At 50.1% G+C, this 17,057-nt stretch overlaps 1 protein-coding gene across 1 annotated transcript; it reads left to right on the top strand.

Annotated features, from left to right (window-relative positions):
• Positions 1-315: 315 nt before the first annotated feature.
• On the top strand, positions 316-16,545 carry LOC128066981 (myeloid-associated differentiation marker-like). Its single transcript, XM_052660109.1, has 5 exons — positions 316-1,263; positions 15,307-15,397; positions 15,755-15,757; positions 16,086-16,228; positions 16,423-16,545. The coding sequence occupies exons 1-5, from the start codon at positions 316-318 to the stop codon at positions 16,543-16,545; spliced, it is 1,308 nt and encodes a 435-aa protein (XP_052516069.1).
• The last annotated feature ends 512 nt before the right edge of the window (positions 16,546-17,057 follow it).

The following is a 17,057-nucleotide window of genomic DNA, read 5'->3' as shown; positions in this document are numbered from 1 at the left end:
AGGGAAGCAGGAAACAGCTGCAGGCTACACGCTGAGGGTATAGGAGACTTCACAAAACCACCAGGCGCCTTACTGGGGACTGAGAACCTGTGGCCTTTACTTTGTTAAGATCAGCACATCTGTTCTAAAGATCAGTGGTTGTATCCTTCTGAAAACTCAAGAACAGACAGAGGGAGAGCTGAACCGGCTGAGTGAAACAGGAAACAACATCCAACTCCGGAGCCGTGTTTAACTATCCACAAGACCTTGCGTGGAAAACAAGCAAGGTTACAAACAACACTGCTGCCCGGGACCTACCTGACCATCACGAACACTATGAGCTTGTTCTCAGGTCTGGACGCCAAGACCATCATGAACCTCTTCCTCCGCGTGGGGCAGCTGCTCTCCACCCTCGTGCCCATCTGGCTGACCAGTGAGGACACTCTGAAGGTGGGTGTAATCAACTGGTGCCTGTACATCTGGTGCATCTGCTTCGGCCTGACCTTTCTCGGCTTCGTACTGGAGTTGGGCAGTCTCTTCAAACTGCCGTTATGTAACATCCAGTCTCTCCTCCGCCTGTCTGATAAGTTCCAGTACCACCTCCCCTTGTCTTGGGATGGCGTTCTCCACGCCTTTGGCTCTTATTTTGCGGTGTTCTGCCTCTCAGCTGCCGTCATCTTCGGCCCCACCTACATCCAGTTCTTTTCTCCAGGCCCCGCCCGAAATCGCGTCGTCACCGCCACCACCTGCTCCTGCGTGGCTGCTCTGCTTTACGCCATCGAAGTGGCCTGGGTCTGTCGCCGACCCAGTAGAGTGTCCTGCTTTTGGCCGACCTTCCCAGGTGTGCTCAGGAGGCTGGAGAACTATGTGGCCAACATCATCTTTGCCTTCATCAGCAACACTGACCTGTCCCTGCATCAGCCAGCCCTGGTGTGGTGTGTGGCTGTGTACCTCATCTGCTTCCTCCTGGGGGCCGTGAACTACTTTGTGAATGGGTGTGACTGTGACAATGACAAAAAGCTGCCTCTCCGCGTCCCCTGTTTGCTGTGGGTGCAGACTGTGGTCTCTGTCCTCCTCTACGCCACCGCAGTGATCCTCTGGCCCCTCTACCAGTTCCAGGAGAAGTTGGGGGAGCAGCCCCAGCGATCCAGCGATATGACCTGCAGTGATCAACTCAACATCTTTGTCTGCGTCTGGGACCAGCGACTGGCTGTGGCCATCCTGACAGTCATCAACCTGCTGGTTTATGTGGCTGACCTGGTGTATTTAGTCCGAGAAGCTTTTGTAGGTAGCTCGAATGGTAAAGAATCTGCCTGCAATGAGGAAGACCTTTCACTCACTGAATCAGGAAGATCCCTTAGAGAAGAAACTGGCAACCACTCCAGTGTTTTGCCTAGGAAATCCCATGGAAAAGGAGTCTCAGTTCAGTTCAGTTCAGTTCAGTCACTCGGTCGTGTCTGACTCTGCAACCCCATGAATCGCAGCACGCCAGGCCTCCCTCTCCATTACCAACTCCCAGAGTTCACTCAGACTCACGTTCATCGAGTCCCTGATGCCATCCAGCCATCTCATCCTCTGTCATCCCCTTCTCCTCCTGCCCCCAATCCTTCCCAGCATCAGAGTCTTTTCCAATGAGTCAACTCTTCTCATGAGGTGGCCAAAGTATTGGAGTTTCAGCTTTAGCATCATTCCTTCCAAAGAACACCCAGGACTGATCTCCTTCAGAATGGACTGGTTGGATATCCTTGCAGTCCAAGGGACTCTCAAGTGTCTTCTCCAACACCACAGTTCAAAAGCATCAATTCTTCGGTGCTTGGCCTTCTTCACAGTCCAACTCTCACATCCATACATGACCACAGGAAAAACTATAGCCTTGACTAGACAGACCTTAGTCAGCAAAGTAATGTCTCTGCTTTTGAATATGCTATCTAGGTTGGTCATAATTTTTCTTCCAAGGAGTAAGCGTCTTTTAATTTCATGGCTGCAGTCACCATCTACAGTGATTTTGGAGCCCAAAAAAATAAAGTCTGACACTGTTTCTACTGTTTCCCCATCTATTTCCCATGAAGTGACGGGACCAGATGCCATGATCTTCGTTTTCTGAATGTTGAGCTTTAAGCCAACTTTTTCGCTTTCCTCTTTCACTTTCATCAAGAGGCTTTTTAGTTCCTCTTCACTTTCTGCCATAAGGGTGGTGTCATCTGCATATCTGAGGTTATTGAGATTTCTCCCAGCAATCTTGATTCCAGCTTGTGTTTCTTCCAGTCCAGCGTTTCTCATGATGTACTAAGCATAGAAATTAAATAAGCAGGGTGACAGTATACAGCCTTGATGTACTCCTTTTCCTATTTGGAACCATTCTGTTGTTCCATGTCCAATTCTAACTGTTGCTTCCTGACCTGCATACAGATTTCTCAAGAGACAGGTCAGGTGGTCTGTTATTCCCATCTCTTTCAGAGTTTTCCACAGTTTATTGTGATCCACACAGTCAGAGGCTATGGCATAGTCAATAAAGCAGAAAGAGATGTTTTTCTGGAACTCTCTTGCTTTTTCCATGATCCAGCGGATGTTGGCAATTTGATCTCTGGTTCCTCTGCCTTTTCTAAAACCAGTTTGAACATCAGGGAGTTCACGGTTCACGTATTGCTGAAGCCTGGCTTGGAGAATTTTGAGCATTACTTTACTAGCATGTGAGATGAATGCAATTGTGCAGCAGTTTGAGCATTCCTTGGCATTGCCTTTCTTTGGAATTGGAATGAAAACTGACCTTTTCCAGTCCTGTGGCCACTACTGAGTTTTCCAAAGTTGCTGGCATAGTGAGTGCAGCACTTTCACAGCATCATCTTTCAGGATTTGAAACAGCTCAACTGGAATTCCATCACCTCCACTAGCTTTGTTCGTAGTGATGCTTTCTAAGGCCCATTTGACTTCACATTCCAAGATGTCTGGCTCTAGATTAGTGATCACATCATCATGATTATCTGGGTCGTGAAGATCTTTTTTGTGAGCCTAGCAGGCTACAGGCCATGGGCTGTAGTCAGCCACAACTGAGCAATGAACACCTTCCCTTTCACACAAGGCTAGCCCGAGGACACTTAATTCTCTTCACGGCAGTTTCCCCACCAATTTCTGACATCCCCTAACATCCTCTTCCTGGCTCCCTCTCTCCTCTCACATCCTTCCCCATTCATCTCACTCTCTTTTCTCTTTCCTTCCCCACCCAACTCTGCCAGTGCCCTGGACTTGTCGGTCTTGGAGATTCAGACGTGGAGATGGCAGCTGGTTCCCTCCCCTCTGTCCACCCTCTCTGCTTGTTTCCTTTTGGCTGCTGGGTCCTATTAATTGGTCACATCCCTCCTGATTATGAAACAGTCTGGAACCTGAGACCCTTTGCTGCAATGCTTGTATACGGACACATGTCTCCTACAGCAACAAAATGCAAACAAGTTGTGTGGGCCCCCAAAATAATTCTGTGCACGTGCTGCTGCTGCTGCTGCTGCTGCTGCTAAGTCGCTTCAGGCGTGTCCGACTCTGTGCAACCCCACAGACGGCAGCCCACCAGGCTCCCCCGTCCCTGGGATTCTCCAGGCAAGAACACTGGAGTGGGTGGCCATTTCCTTCTCCAATGCATGAAAGTGAAAAGTGAAAGTAAAGTAGCTCAGTTGTGTCCGACTCTTAGCGACCCCATGGACTGCAGCCCACCAGGCAGGCTCCTCTGTCTGTGGGATTTTGCATGTGCAGTTGGGGCCAATTCCAGACAATATACAAAGAGAACAACAATTATGAGCGGAGCACATTACTATTTCCCGATGCTGTCATTGCTATTGTATCTTGCCTCACAGTTCTTCCAGTTCTTGTTTTATCCACATTGTCCAACATGTTAATAGCAGCCGGTAGATACGTTTGGCTACTTCATTTTTAGTTAATTAAAATTAAGCAGAATTGAAAATTCAACCCCTCAGTCCTACCAGCCACATTTCAGTACCTATTCCCACATGTTGCTAGCAGCTTCTATATGGGACTGGAGGAGGAAATGGCAACCCACTCCAGTGTTCTTGCCTGAAAAATTCCATGGACAGAGGCCTGGACGGCTACAGTCCTAAGGTTCGCAAAAGTCGGACACGACTGAGCTGCTGAAGACGCCCTGTGTTGGACAGGGCAGGTATTGAACTCTTCCGTCACTGTAGAAAGCTCTCGTGGGCTGCCCTGCTGCGTATATTCCAAGGCTATGTTGTCAGATGCATATATGTGTGTGCTTGTCATGTCTTCTTCACCTATGTTCATTTTATCAATTCATAAAATAGTTCCTTATCCCATATAATGTTTGTGACCTTAAATTCTATTTGTCAAAATTTAAATCTGTAACCCAGGCTTTAGTCGATTTACATTTACCTAAAGAATCACCTCTGCGTTGCTTTATTCCCTGCCACATCGGAAATTTTCATAATCTACACAAATGTTCCAGGTTTCTGGCCAATTGAAGTGATAACAGAACCACAGAAAAGGAGGGGTTTATTCACACAAAATGGAGCCTGTCAACTTCTTGAACATGTCCACTAAGAAATTCATGCTTGTTGATTCAAGTCAGTTTCACTTTCAGATTTATTCAGCAATTTCTTTCCTGCTCCAGTTGATTTCTTACTGAATGTCCGCATCTACTGGTAAATAGTGAGAAAATATACTGTTTCCTTAAATCCCATCAGTCCCTCTTGTAGGCTGAAAAAAATATATATTCTCCAGAGAAATTTCCATGTCAAATTCCTGTACCTTACAAAAGTTACTTCATTTGGGGGAAAGAACATTGCAGATCTGATTAAGATAAAAATCTTGAGCTAAGAAGCTAATCCTGGATTTCTGGGTGAGCCCTGAATGCGATAATAGTCATTCTTATCAAAGAGATGTAGGACTGTCCCTGGTGGTCCAGTGGTTAAGACTCTGTGCGTCCACTCCAGGAGGCGTGGGCTCAATCCCTGATTGGTGAGCTAAGATCCCGCCTGCCTCAAGGTGTGGCCAGTAAAGAAGGAGGTCATAGCCCAGCACACACGGAGGAGACGGTGGTGTGAAGATGGAGGCAGAGATAGGAGTGATGTTGCCAGGAGCCCTGGAACACTGTGGAAGACCAGCAGCTACCAGCAGCTGGACGGCAAGGAATGGGTTCTTGCTCAGGTCTTCCAGAGGAGTGGGACCCTGCTGACATCTTGAGTTCAGATATCTGGCCTCCTGAACGGTGAAAGAATAACTTTCTGCTATTTTAAGCCATCAAGGTTATGGTAACTTGTTTCAGCAGCCCAAGGAGACTACAGTAAGTCCCTACATATAAATGAATTCTGTTCTGAGAGCACATTTGTAAGTCCAGTTTTCTCATGAGTCCAGCAAAGTTAGCCTAGGTACCCAACTAACACAATCAGCTATATAGTACTGTACGGTAACAGGTTTATAATATTTGCCACATAATCATACATAAAAAGCAAACATGAAAATAAACATTTTTAGCCTTACAGTACAATATCTTGACAAGCACTGTAAAACTTGGAAAGGTCAGTACAAGGCTGGCATGAGAGAGGCTGGCGTCGACACAACAGTCAAGTACCAGCTGCATCTGTGCTGCCTGTACGCTTGCTTCCGGACGTCCTGGACTTGAAATAAAGGTAATGCGCTACCGTACCTTGGGCTTCCCTGGTGCCTCAGCAACAAAGAATCCACCTGCAATGCTGGAGACCTGATCCCATCCCTGGGTCGGGTAAATCCCTGGAGAAGGAAATGGCAGCAAACTTCAGGATTCTTGCCTGGGAAATCCCATGGACAGAGGAGTCTGGCAGGCTACGGTCCCTGGGGCCGCAAGAGTCTGACACGACTCAGCGACTAAACCACCACCGACACCACCACTGCACCCGATGCAGCACTATACGGTGAAGCACACAGAGCTCAAGCCCTCGGAGAGGATGCAAGCACGTGACGCTGTGCGCCAGACAATGAACTAACTTTTGTAAACGGGCATTCGTATCTTTGAGTTCACAGCATAAAGCTTCATCTGTAGGGGGCTTCCTATAATATATTCCCATGACTCTTCTATCTTCTGCTGAAACCCAGAACTACAGCTGTATTCCTGCAGCAGGGTTTCTAATTTCTCAACTTCTCCCAGCTATAATCTAAAATATCTCTGTACCTCTGCTTTTTCTAACTCCTCTTCTGGCGTGGTCATCACTGTCCCTCCTTCTGTCCATGATTGACTCTGCATTTTTATGCTCTTCCCCGTCTCCTACACTCCGCAACCCTGGACCTTCAGTTCAGTTACCTTCTCCGAACAGCATTGCTTTGCTGTTGCTGTTTAATAATAATTATAAAATATTTTAGATATTCAGAAGCATATAAATAATATAACAATCACTTGCGTACCTGTCACCTTACAAAGGTGAAGCTCTGTGTCTCTCTTTCCAATCCAATTTACTCATCTGCCCCACTGCACTTTAAGTTCTTCTAAAATAACACCCAAACAGTTTTTTTAAAGTAAATAATGTACCAAAGCTTATAATAGAAAACCATTGTTCCCCCGGCCAAATTGCCCTGTCCTTAACAATTGCTACCCAAATGCAGGCAGTTTCAGCTCACTTAGCTCTCTTTTATAGTCGTCACCACTATATTTCAATATAGCAGGCTTCTATTGGTGCTAGTTTCTTTTCTTATTTGGAATATTTTTTACTGACTCCTTCCTATGAAATTTAAAGATAAGAAGTAAGGACTTCCCTGGTGGTCCAGGGACTAAGATGCCACACACCCAACGCAGGGGCCCAGGTTCTATGCCTGGTCAGGAAACGAGATCCCACACGCTGCAACTAAAATTCTCAGGCTGCAATGGAAATCCCCTGGAGATGCGGTAGAGCTCCATGGCTACCCTGGCGTCTTCCACCGAGTTGTGTCCCAGGACACTGTACCGCACACACGCCACAGAGAAGGGCTGGGGGCTGAATCCACGTGCCAGGTGACCCGGGCCTTCCCTGCTCACACCCTGACATCCAGGGCTGAAGTGGGTGAGGGGTGAGTCGCCCAGGCCCCTGACACCCTGGACTTGGCAGGTGTCTGGAGCAGGCCGGGCTTCACCCATAAGCCCGGGGCCCAGGCAGGGCCAAGTACAGAATCCAGGTCCTGAGGCCACGTGTGCCCTCCAGGGCCTCCCATCTGCTGGGTGGGGGCGGGGCCCTGCAGGCTTGGCCTCAGACCCAGAGGGGCTGGAGCAGTTCCCACAGGAGCCCAGGGCCCGGGAAACGTGGACACAGATGTTTCTAGAGTGCTGCTTGCTCAGCATGTTGAGAACAGGGTGCTTCAGTGAGTCTAGGAGCTGACATTCTGTCCTGGGTCCCTGGTGCCCCAAGCCCTACAGAGGGGCCCAAACTCAGCCCGGTCCCCACATCCTGCACATTCCTGTTCCCCAGACAAGCTACCCCCAACTCCTTGGGCTGGGGCTCCAGGTCTCCCCTCCCCGGCTCCCATCTCATGTCCTTTCCCCTAAGACACACCCTTCACCCTCCACTCAGACCTGGTGTCCTGCCTGCTCCCCATCCTCCATCTCTGCTCCAGACACCTGCCCTCCCTCTGTGGACACAGCTCGCAGATGTGCTGATGGCCCGGTCATGGCCCTACCTCCCTTCATCCAAGAGTTTCTTAAGGACCTGCACGGCATTGCTCACCTGGGTCCTCAGCCTCTGGTCCAGCCTGGCCCCAAGCAGGTGCTTCATAAACATCTGCTGAGCTGGAAGCCCCATGTGTGGCCACGGCTCCCAGTGTCCAGCCCACCTCCCGGGGCCCTTCCACTCCGGTGAGCTCCCCGCACCCAGCACATGCCTGCCCCTTCTGTGGGGCAGTGGAAAAGGGGGCTGCTGTTGGGCCTGTGAGTTTTAGTTCAAGGTCCTTCTCTCATTTTTTTTAAATGTTTCTCATTGGATAGCTCCCACTTTCCTACCTGAAGGGAAATTCCAGAGGCTTCTCTCAAAGTGACTGCTAGTCCCCTGGGCACATCTCAACAATGGCTTTCTACTGAGGTCCATATAGTTAAAGCTATGGTTTTTCCAGTAGTCATGTATGGCTGTGAGAGTTGGCCCATAAGAAGGTTGAGTGCCGAAGAATCGATGCTTTCCAATTGTGCTGGAGAAGACCCTTGAGAGTCCCTTGGACAGAGGAGTGTGACCAGTAAATCCTAAAGAAAATCAACCCTGAATATTCATTGGAAGGACTGATGCTGAGGCTGAAGCTCCAATACATCGGCCACCTGATGTGAAGAACGGACTCATTGGAAAAGACTCTGAAAGATTGATGGCCAGAGGAGGAGAAGGAGACAGAGGTTGAGAGGGTTGGATGGCATCACTGACTCAATGGACATGAGTTAGAGCAAGCTCTGGGAGGTGGTGAAGGACACAGAGGCCTGGCATGCTGCAGTTCATGGGGTTGGGAAGAGTTGGACATAACTGAGCGACTAAACAACAACAACAACTCAAAGGCATCTGCCATCTGCTTCTGGGGAGGCTGAATCCTGTGCTGCTGCAGCTGCTGACCTTTGACACTCCCTGGTGAAGGACAGGATAGCCTGACATGCTGCAGTCCATGGGATCGTAAAGAGTTGGACACGACTTAGCAACTGAACAATAACAATGACCCTGCAATCCTACTCCTGGGCATATATGCAGAACTGACTCATTCGAAAAGACCCTGATGCTGGGAAAGATTAAAGGTAGGAGGAGAAGGGGACAACAGAGGATGAGATGGTTGGATGGCACCACCAACTCGATAGACATGAGTTGGAGCAAGCTCTGGGAGTTGGTGATGGACAGGGAAGCCTGGCGTGCTGCAGTCCGTGGGGTCGCAAAGAGTCAGACACGACTGAATGACTGAACTGAATATTCACTGCAGCACTGTTTACAGTAGCCAAGATATGGACGCAGCCTAAGGTGTCCCTGTCATAGCCCTGAAACCCCTTCAGGCCCCTGTTCTCCTCTCTCAGTTCCAGTCCAGGCCCCTCTTCCATGGGAAGGCTGGCTCCATGCCTGCATCTCTTCTGGGTCAGAAGACACCTACTGGGCTGCCTCAGGGCCCCTGGGACCCTGGCATCCCCCTCCCCCTGCCCGTCATCTCCACTCTGCCCCAGCCCCACCCCAGTCCCGGGCGCAACCTCAGGGCTGTCGCTTCCCAGGCATCCTGCAGGGGCCTCCTCTTTCAGCTCCTGCCCTTAAAATGGGGTGATCATCCATCCATCCCCACACCCTCCCTGGGATGCCCTGAAAGGGTCAACGTCAGCATCAGACACAGCATCCTTGTTCATTTCCAGTCCCTTCTTCCCTGGCTTGGAAGCTGCTGACCAGTCTCCCAGGCCAGGAAAATCCTCACTCAGGTAGGACTTCTCCTAGATCTTTCCAGACTCCCACCTGGATGGCAGCTTTGGAGCCCAACACTATGTTAATCTATTCTGTGCTTCCTCAGTGTGGCCCCACCTTGGTGTCATGCTGGATTGGGATCTCCCTTCCTCAATGAGGAAGAGTCACATGTGAAGGCAACAATGGGGGAGGGGATTCACAACAGTCCCTACTTCTCATGTCCCCACGACCTTGCTCTCACCCCAGGGCTCCTCCCTGTGCACCCTTGAAGCCGCCCTCCTCTGCTGGGGGCTGTGTCCCCTCAGATGGCAGCTCCTTCTCATGATGGCTGCAGGGTGGAGAGGCCAGGACACGTGTGTCTTCAGGGGCTGTGGAAGGAGGTCGTGGCCCTGAAGGCATGTCCTGCATCCCAGAGCTCAGGGCTTTGGTCCTGGGCTCCCACCCACGGGCCCTGCTGATGTGTGGGCTGTACAGCAAAGTGTTCAAATTCACAGCTTTGGCATTTCCATATGGGGTTCCCCTTCCAATCTTTTGACCTTAGGGAAGGCACTTGATTCCCCAAGCCTTAGTTTTCTCATCTGTAAAATGGAGTTAGCAGCACAATCCACAGTCCCTTTTCTGAAACCCTTGGGGTCAGATATTCTTTAGAATTCGGAATTTTTCAGCTTCAGACAGGTGACATGGTACATCTACTCTGTATGACATCAGACCCCACTGGGGTCTCATAGCACCTTGTAATCATACATTAGTGTTTCTACAACTGAACTTTTGAATCGTCACAAGCGAAATAAAGATCATAACTTGTCTCATGTGTCTTCAAGTCAGATTTTGTTAAAAAAGAATTTTTCAAATATTTGTTTTCAATTTTGAAATATTTTCTCCATAGATAATGGCACTCACAGCCCAGAGAGATACAGAAGGTTCATGTTTGAGGCCAGACCCAGCCCAGTTGTGAGGTTTGGGATAAAACAAGTCTCCTGATGAGGTCAAGGGTGATGGGCGGGGAGAATCATTCTGGAGTGGCTGTGGTCACGGTGGTGGTTTAGTCACTCAGTCGTGTCCAAGTCCTGAGACCCTATGGACTGCTGCCTGCCAGGCTCCTCTGTCCATGGGATTTCCCAGGCAAGAATACTGGAGTGGGTTGCCATTTCATTCTCCCAGGGATCTTTCCGACCCAGGGATCAAACCGGCATCTCTTGTGTCCCCTTCCCTCCTTCTGCTCTGTCTCCTTCCTGCTTAGTGTGGTTGCCCAAGTCCTGTTTTGCTTCTTTCTCTTGCTTCTTTCTTCTTTTCTGCATTTTCTGCTTTTTGCCCCTTTTCTGGTCACCCTTGGTTTTCTCGTCTCCTGTGTCCTGACCACCTGTCCCCATCTTCCTTCTTCTGATCCATCAGGACCTGAGACTCCTCCTTTCTCTGCCCACCACTCCCTCCTGCCTCCTAAGGTGCTGACTACACAGCACACAGCCCTCTGTGTGATTTGGCCCCCTATCTCCCATGGGAGGGGAGTGTACAGGGCACCTGCCCTTTAACTTCAACTAAAATCTCTGGAGGTCTATAATTTTCAGTGGCAGGAGTCTTGAACCAGAGACCCTGGGCCCTGGGCCCCACCTGGGTGTTCCAGCCCCATCTGAGATTGGCTCCAGAATTTGTGCAGCTAAACACCCGCTGCCTAGAGGCCATCTTAGAGGAAGCCAGGGGTAGATACTGTCCATCCCAGCTACTCTCCAGGGAATCCAAGTAGGAGTTGGTGAAGCAACACAAAAACTTTAAGACACCTGTCTGCAGTGTTGGTGAGGGGAAGCGATGTGGGCCTGCTGCCTCAGTGATCAACACACCAGGTCCTACCTCTGTAGGGAGAAGAGTGTGGCCCCTGCAGCCTTAAGGTGTGTTAACCTGGGATTTTTTTCTTTTCTTTTTTTCCTATCTTCTGATCAGGAGGGCAAAAATTACTGGGTGACTCTGTTCTTAAAGGGGAAATTTCTCTTTAAGTTCTCTTGGGCAGGTTTCTTTGTAAGGGGGTGGGGGTTGGTGCTTCCATTGTGAAAGAAACTGCATCGCTCGAGTATGAGGGGGCACACACATGTGTGTTTCTGTGTGCTGACTGCTTCCTGCTGCAGATTTTTGATTCTCTTGGACTCAGACACAATGTGATCTACAAAATACATATAATTTAAAATTTTTTCTGGAGCTTCTGGTTCCCAAAGATCCTGCTGTCAGTTGTAGAGAAAACCCTCTTCCCTTCCATTTACAATGTCCTTTTTAACCTCAACATAAAAATGAAAGAAAATATAACCCCCCCAAAACAAAATCTGCATACTCTAATTGCCCCAGATTTGCCTAGAGCTCAGAACAGTCCTAGCCAATTTCCACCCTCAGCCAAACTTGGGTCTCTGGGAGCTCCTCCCACTGACTCCCACCCACCCCTGAACCAGAGCCTATGGGTGTGAGCCAGCCTGTGACACAGGATGTTGGGCCCCACCCCAGTGCCAACTTCCTATCCCCTAACTCTTAAAGGGGCCATGACAGCACCTGGATGCCTCTCTAGAAAGATATGTTCTGTGAGCATGCTCAGTGCACATGTGTGTTTATGTGTGTGCATGTGTGTGTGTATACATGTGTGTGTGCCCGTGTGCTCCTCGGCATTGAGACCAAAAACCCTTTACAGTAACTGGTGGCAGTGAAGCCCCCACAAATCACCAGTCTCAGCCACAAAGCCTCAGAGTCCAGCATCCTGGCATCACCAGGGCCAGAGGGGCTCCAGGCAAGCAGAGCTGTAGGGGAGGAGAGGGGAAGGACCCCACCCCCACCCACTGCTGCCCCTCACTCCTGTGCTGGGATGAAGCATGTGATCTTCACCCAGAAGCAGGTGAGGGGGAGGGGGAGGGCTCCCAGGAGCCCTCAGGAAAACTCATCTATTAAAGCAAGGCAAGAAAAATTTCAATATAAAATTTTTCTTTCACTTCGGCCTCCCCTCTCCCCTCTGGTGTGCATTGAGCATCTGTGCTACGTGTTAACCGCACTCCCCAAGGGCAGAAATGCCTGAACCGCCATAAAGGTGAATTTTCCTTGTGCAAGCCATATAACTCCTTAGATGATAACGCTACTTACTCAGTGAGCACCTGGCTGATGTCAGTAACTGTGTTACCAGCATTCTGCTTATTTTACAAGATTCTTGTTTCTCTTTAACAGATCTAGGATTGAGCCTGTGATAAAAAAAATAACGGTGACTAGATTCCTCCGAACGATTCATATAATATATGGTTTTATAAGATCCATGATTGTAATAGTGTGGCTCTAGATACGGGAAGAAGCAACAGGAGGGAACCATTTCCTATAGGCTGAAGAGGCTAGTAAGACAGATGGGCCGGAGGATTAAGGCTCATGTTGGACTTCTATAGTGGTTCAGATGGTAAAGAATCTGCCCGCCACGCAGGAGATCCAGGTTCAATCCCTGCGTCAGGAAGATCCCCTGCAGAAGGGAACCCCTCCATCCCCATGACCTCTGCCAAATATGCTTGCTGGTGAACGTGTTTCTTGTCATAACATGATTCCGCCGAAACTTGCCTGTGGTCCAAATCTCCAGTGATGCTTGTCAGAAACACACATTTCAGGCTTTCCTGGTGGTCCAGTGGTGAAGAATCTGCCTGCAGTCACATGTTCGATCCCTGGTCCAGGAAGATTCCACATGCCTCTGGGCAGCTAAGACCGTGGGCCACAACTACTGAGCCTGTGCTCAGCAACAAGAGAAGCCAGCGCGGCAAGAAGCCAGCACACTGCAATTAGAGAGTAGCCCCCACTCAGCACAACTAGAGAAAGCCCACACAGCAACGACGATCCACCGCAGCCAAAAATAAAATACGCAAATAAATAAAAAGAATTTTAAAAAACCCTGAGGGATGGGATGGGGAGGGAGGGGGTTCAGGATGGGGGACACATGTACACCCATGGCTGATTCAATATGGCCAAAAACACTACAGTATTGTAAAGTAATTAGCCTCCAATTAAAATTACTTTATTAAAAAAGAAACACCTGAACTGCTTCCAGGCGCCCCCACAGTCTGAGGTCTCCCAGACTCCCTTGTTCCTGTACATTCCTTGACTTTCCACTTCTTCAGAGTCCAGCTCAGCAGCCCAAGTGGTCTTGCCCTGTTTGGAGAGCTTGTGTTTCCTTTAGAGAATGCAAAATCCTTTCTACTGGACCTACAGAGAGGGTGACCCTAAGCAGGGGAAGGGGAAGAGGAAGCCCAGAATGAGAGGGAGGAGGATTCTACATCTACGGATGGATCCAAAGTCACATATGGTCCTGCCTCCTGTTAAGTGGCCCCACAGCTCTGGTCTGGTCCCCCAGGGATGAACCTTGAGTAGTTGGAGAGCCCAAGAAATCTGGTATCTAGTTTCAGTTCTACCACAGGACAAGTCACGACCACAGATGAGTCTTGTCCCCGATCTGAACCTCAGTTTCCCATTTGTAAAATGAGAAAATTGGACTAATATGGTTTTTAAGCTGTGTTCTCTGGAGCCCGAGGTTTCTGATGAGGCAGTGGGGTTTCAAGGTGGTGCTGACCTCACCTAGCACTTTCCCTAAACAGAGCAGCCTTGTCTAAATCAATTGCCTACTCAAGATCTCATTTGAGACTAAAATTGGAAAGGTTGAAAACAACCCATGTACTCATCTTTAGGATGCTGTTTAATAAGCCAAGGTACAGACAAGAGAGGGAATACTATACAGCTGGAAAAATATAAGGATGCTCTCAAATAATGATCGTAAATATCTCCAGGATATGCTAAGTAAAAGGAGTAAGATACAAATCTACATGCAGTATGCTATTTTTTATGTAATAAATAAGGGAAAAAACAAAAATAAATACAATGATTTGTATTAAGAAGCTTGAGAAGGACTCTGGAGAGTTTAGCGAAGCAGTGGTCCTGGAGGGGTAGGGGAGATGAAGAGAGAGTGGATGGAGCCACAGGTAAAACCAGGTTTCTCAATGTGTGGCTTTTTTAGAATATACTTATTTTGAAACATGTAAATATATTATCTTTTTAAGAAAACAAAACTGAAGTTTGAAAAAATGTATCAGGTGGAGAAGGGTCAGGGGAAGGATGGTGAGCAAATGGTCTCCATGTTCTCTGCAGCCTTGATGGACAGACTGGGGGAGGAGCTGAGAGATGCCCACACCAAAGAGAGATGCCTGTCTTCAAAGGCAGAGGGAAGGGAGGTGACTTAGGTCCAGGGATCTGGGGCGGTGGGGGGCGCTGTGGCCTCCAAGCCAACCTACTTGGTGACCAGGGCCTCCCCCAGCCCTTCAGCACACACATTTGATGGAGAAACCCCCAGTGCCCAAGCCTCAGGCCCTTCCCTTGCTCTCTGCCTGGCCTGGGCTCCCTGTCTCCCAAGGCAGCGGCCAGAGGCTCCCTCCTCAGCCAGCCAGCCAGCCAAACCTGGGGTGGAACTTGTGCTGCCGCAGAAGGAGGGGGGATTTGATCTGTCAGTTCCCTACATGATTATAAACGCGCAAGCTTCTTTTCCTTTAATAGCATTCAAGCAGCAGACCTATCACTTAATCCCTGTGTGACTTTGGCCAAGTTATTCAACCTCCCTGTACCTCAACTTCCTCATCACAAAGTGAGCAGAATAACAGCCCCTACTACACACAAGATCACACATGTGTAGCACCTAGAACAGTGCCTGGTGCCCCAAGAGCCCCGATAAGTGCCGGCCACTGTGTCACTTGGTCCTGGTGCTCGGCCGTGTGACAGGCACTCGCTCAGGGAAGGAGAGGAGCTCTGTCAGGTGGGGGAGCTCAAGGAGGAGGATGCTGAGGTCAGACACGAGACGTCTTATTCCAGCATTGGGTAAGAACGGACTCATCCTTCCTTCCTTCTTTCCATCACTCCATCCATCTCCTCACCCACTGGAAGACACCAGGGCCTGCGGCAAGCTCTGGGAATAACGAGATCACAGTGGAGCAGCCCTGACCTCAAGGATCTACAGGAGAGTGAGGAGGAGGAGAGAGAAATCCAGCCAGCACCACCACAGGTGTGTGGGGACCCAGGTAGGTCAGGGGTCCAGAGGGCCCTCAGGAGCGGCTCTTCCTTTATTAGGATCGTGGTGACGGTGCTGTTCATGGGTCCCCACATCCTCCAGTCCGATGCTGGGCACCCTGTCTATGGGGTCTCAGTCCCCTTCTCAGCCCTTTGATGGAGGAGACCCTGATCTCACAGAGGGAGACATGGAGCCAGGAGGGCTGACTGAAGCTGGGGTCTCTCTAGACCATCAGCCTGTCCTTCCCCGTGACGGGGCTTCCTCCACTGAGAGCTGGCTGTGCAGGAGGCAGGGGCCCGGGGTGAGGGCGGGGGCCACAGCACACGCTGTCCTCTGGGGTCCGGACCCTCACCTTTGCGCCACCTAGGAGGTAAGCTCCCCCGCCAGCTCTTCCCTCCCCTGCGGCATCCAAGCCCCAGAGCCAGAACCAGGACTTCAGGTTAGAGATTTCCTTTGTGAAAGCTTTTCCTCTGGGAACCCTGGCTCCTCTTCTTTCCAGGAAGCCTGAAGCCCTGGAAGGACTCGGGCTGGGAGTCACCGAGCCTGGGGGTCACCTTCCAAGCCAGGCAGCACTACTGCCTCGGCTGCCCTGAGTCTCAACTCAGCAGCTGATGAGGGCATCTAGAGGGTCCCTGGAGCTGCCCTCCATTCGTGTTAAAGACCCAGCCCCTCACACTGCCTGCCAGAGGGTCCCTCAGGCTGGTTCTACCTGCCAGTCAGTAAAATGGTTCAAGGGCTCCACCTGGTGGCCACTCACAGCCAGACAAGCAGCTGCACCCAACAGGTTCCAAAGTTCATTAACAATCAGCAGATGTCCGGACTCCAAAACGTGGGCAACAGGGTAAGGGAGAATCCAGAGAGGTCAAATTGCACTTCCCCCTCGCCTTCCCTAGCCAGGCTTTCAGAGGCCAGTGGCACAAACGGGAGGCTGCCATTGTAAAACAGACTGAGTGTAAAGCCCCGGAGTTTGGAGTCGGATGGGCCCAGATTCGAATCCTTGGGTTTAACCTCACCTGGAGCCCCTCATCCCTGCAGTGGGCTATTGAGAACACATCCAACAGGGCTGCGCCCTCTCTCTGCATGAAGGCAGCCAAGGGACTTGGAGAGGGTGAAGCTGGACCAGTGACCATAGTCCCCCTGGTAGTACACAGCCCTTAGGCCAGTGGCTCATCCTCGGCTGCACAGCACAGTCGCCTGATGTGGGAAGCGCTTCTCAAAGCATGGTCCCTGGATCAGCACAAGACATCAAGGGGGTACTTGTGGGGAATGAAGATTCTTGGGTTTCCCCCGCCCAGCCCTGCTGAATCAGAAACTCTGGGATGGGGCCCAGCAGCCCCCATGTGATGCTCAAGTACCAGGGTGATGAAAAGGTACCTTATGTGACTTGAATGTCTTACGCATCAGGATCACCTCTGGAGGTCAAAATACTAACAGGTACCTACCTCACCCCCACGCCCCACCCCAACCCCCACATCCAGGGATTCTGGTTCAGTGAAGCTGAAGAGGGACCCAGTCAGGGATTAAAATAACAACTCTGCAGATTATTTTACTGCACAACGTTGGACCTGGGTATTATCCTCAGGAAACAGTTCCCCTTTCTGGGCATAAATGCAGCTAGAAGGCAGGTGGAGGTAATTAATTGTGTTAATTGTCACATGGACTTCTTCTCA

Source organism: Budorcas taxicolor, chromosome 21 (assembly GCF_023091745.1).
Source record: "Budorcas taxicolor isolate Tak-1 chromosome 21, Takin1.1, whole genome shotgun sequence".
Classification (NCBI taxonomy): domain Eukaryota; kingdom Metazoa; phylum Chordata; class Mammalia; order Artiodactyla; family Bovidae; genus Budorcas; species Budorcas taxicolor.
The sequence above is the reverse complement of the archived record's forward strand: the minus strand, read 5'-3'. Positions and strand labels throughout refer to the sequence as shown.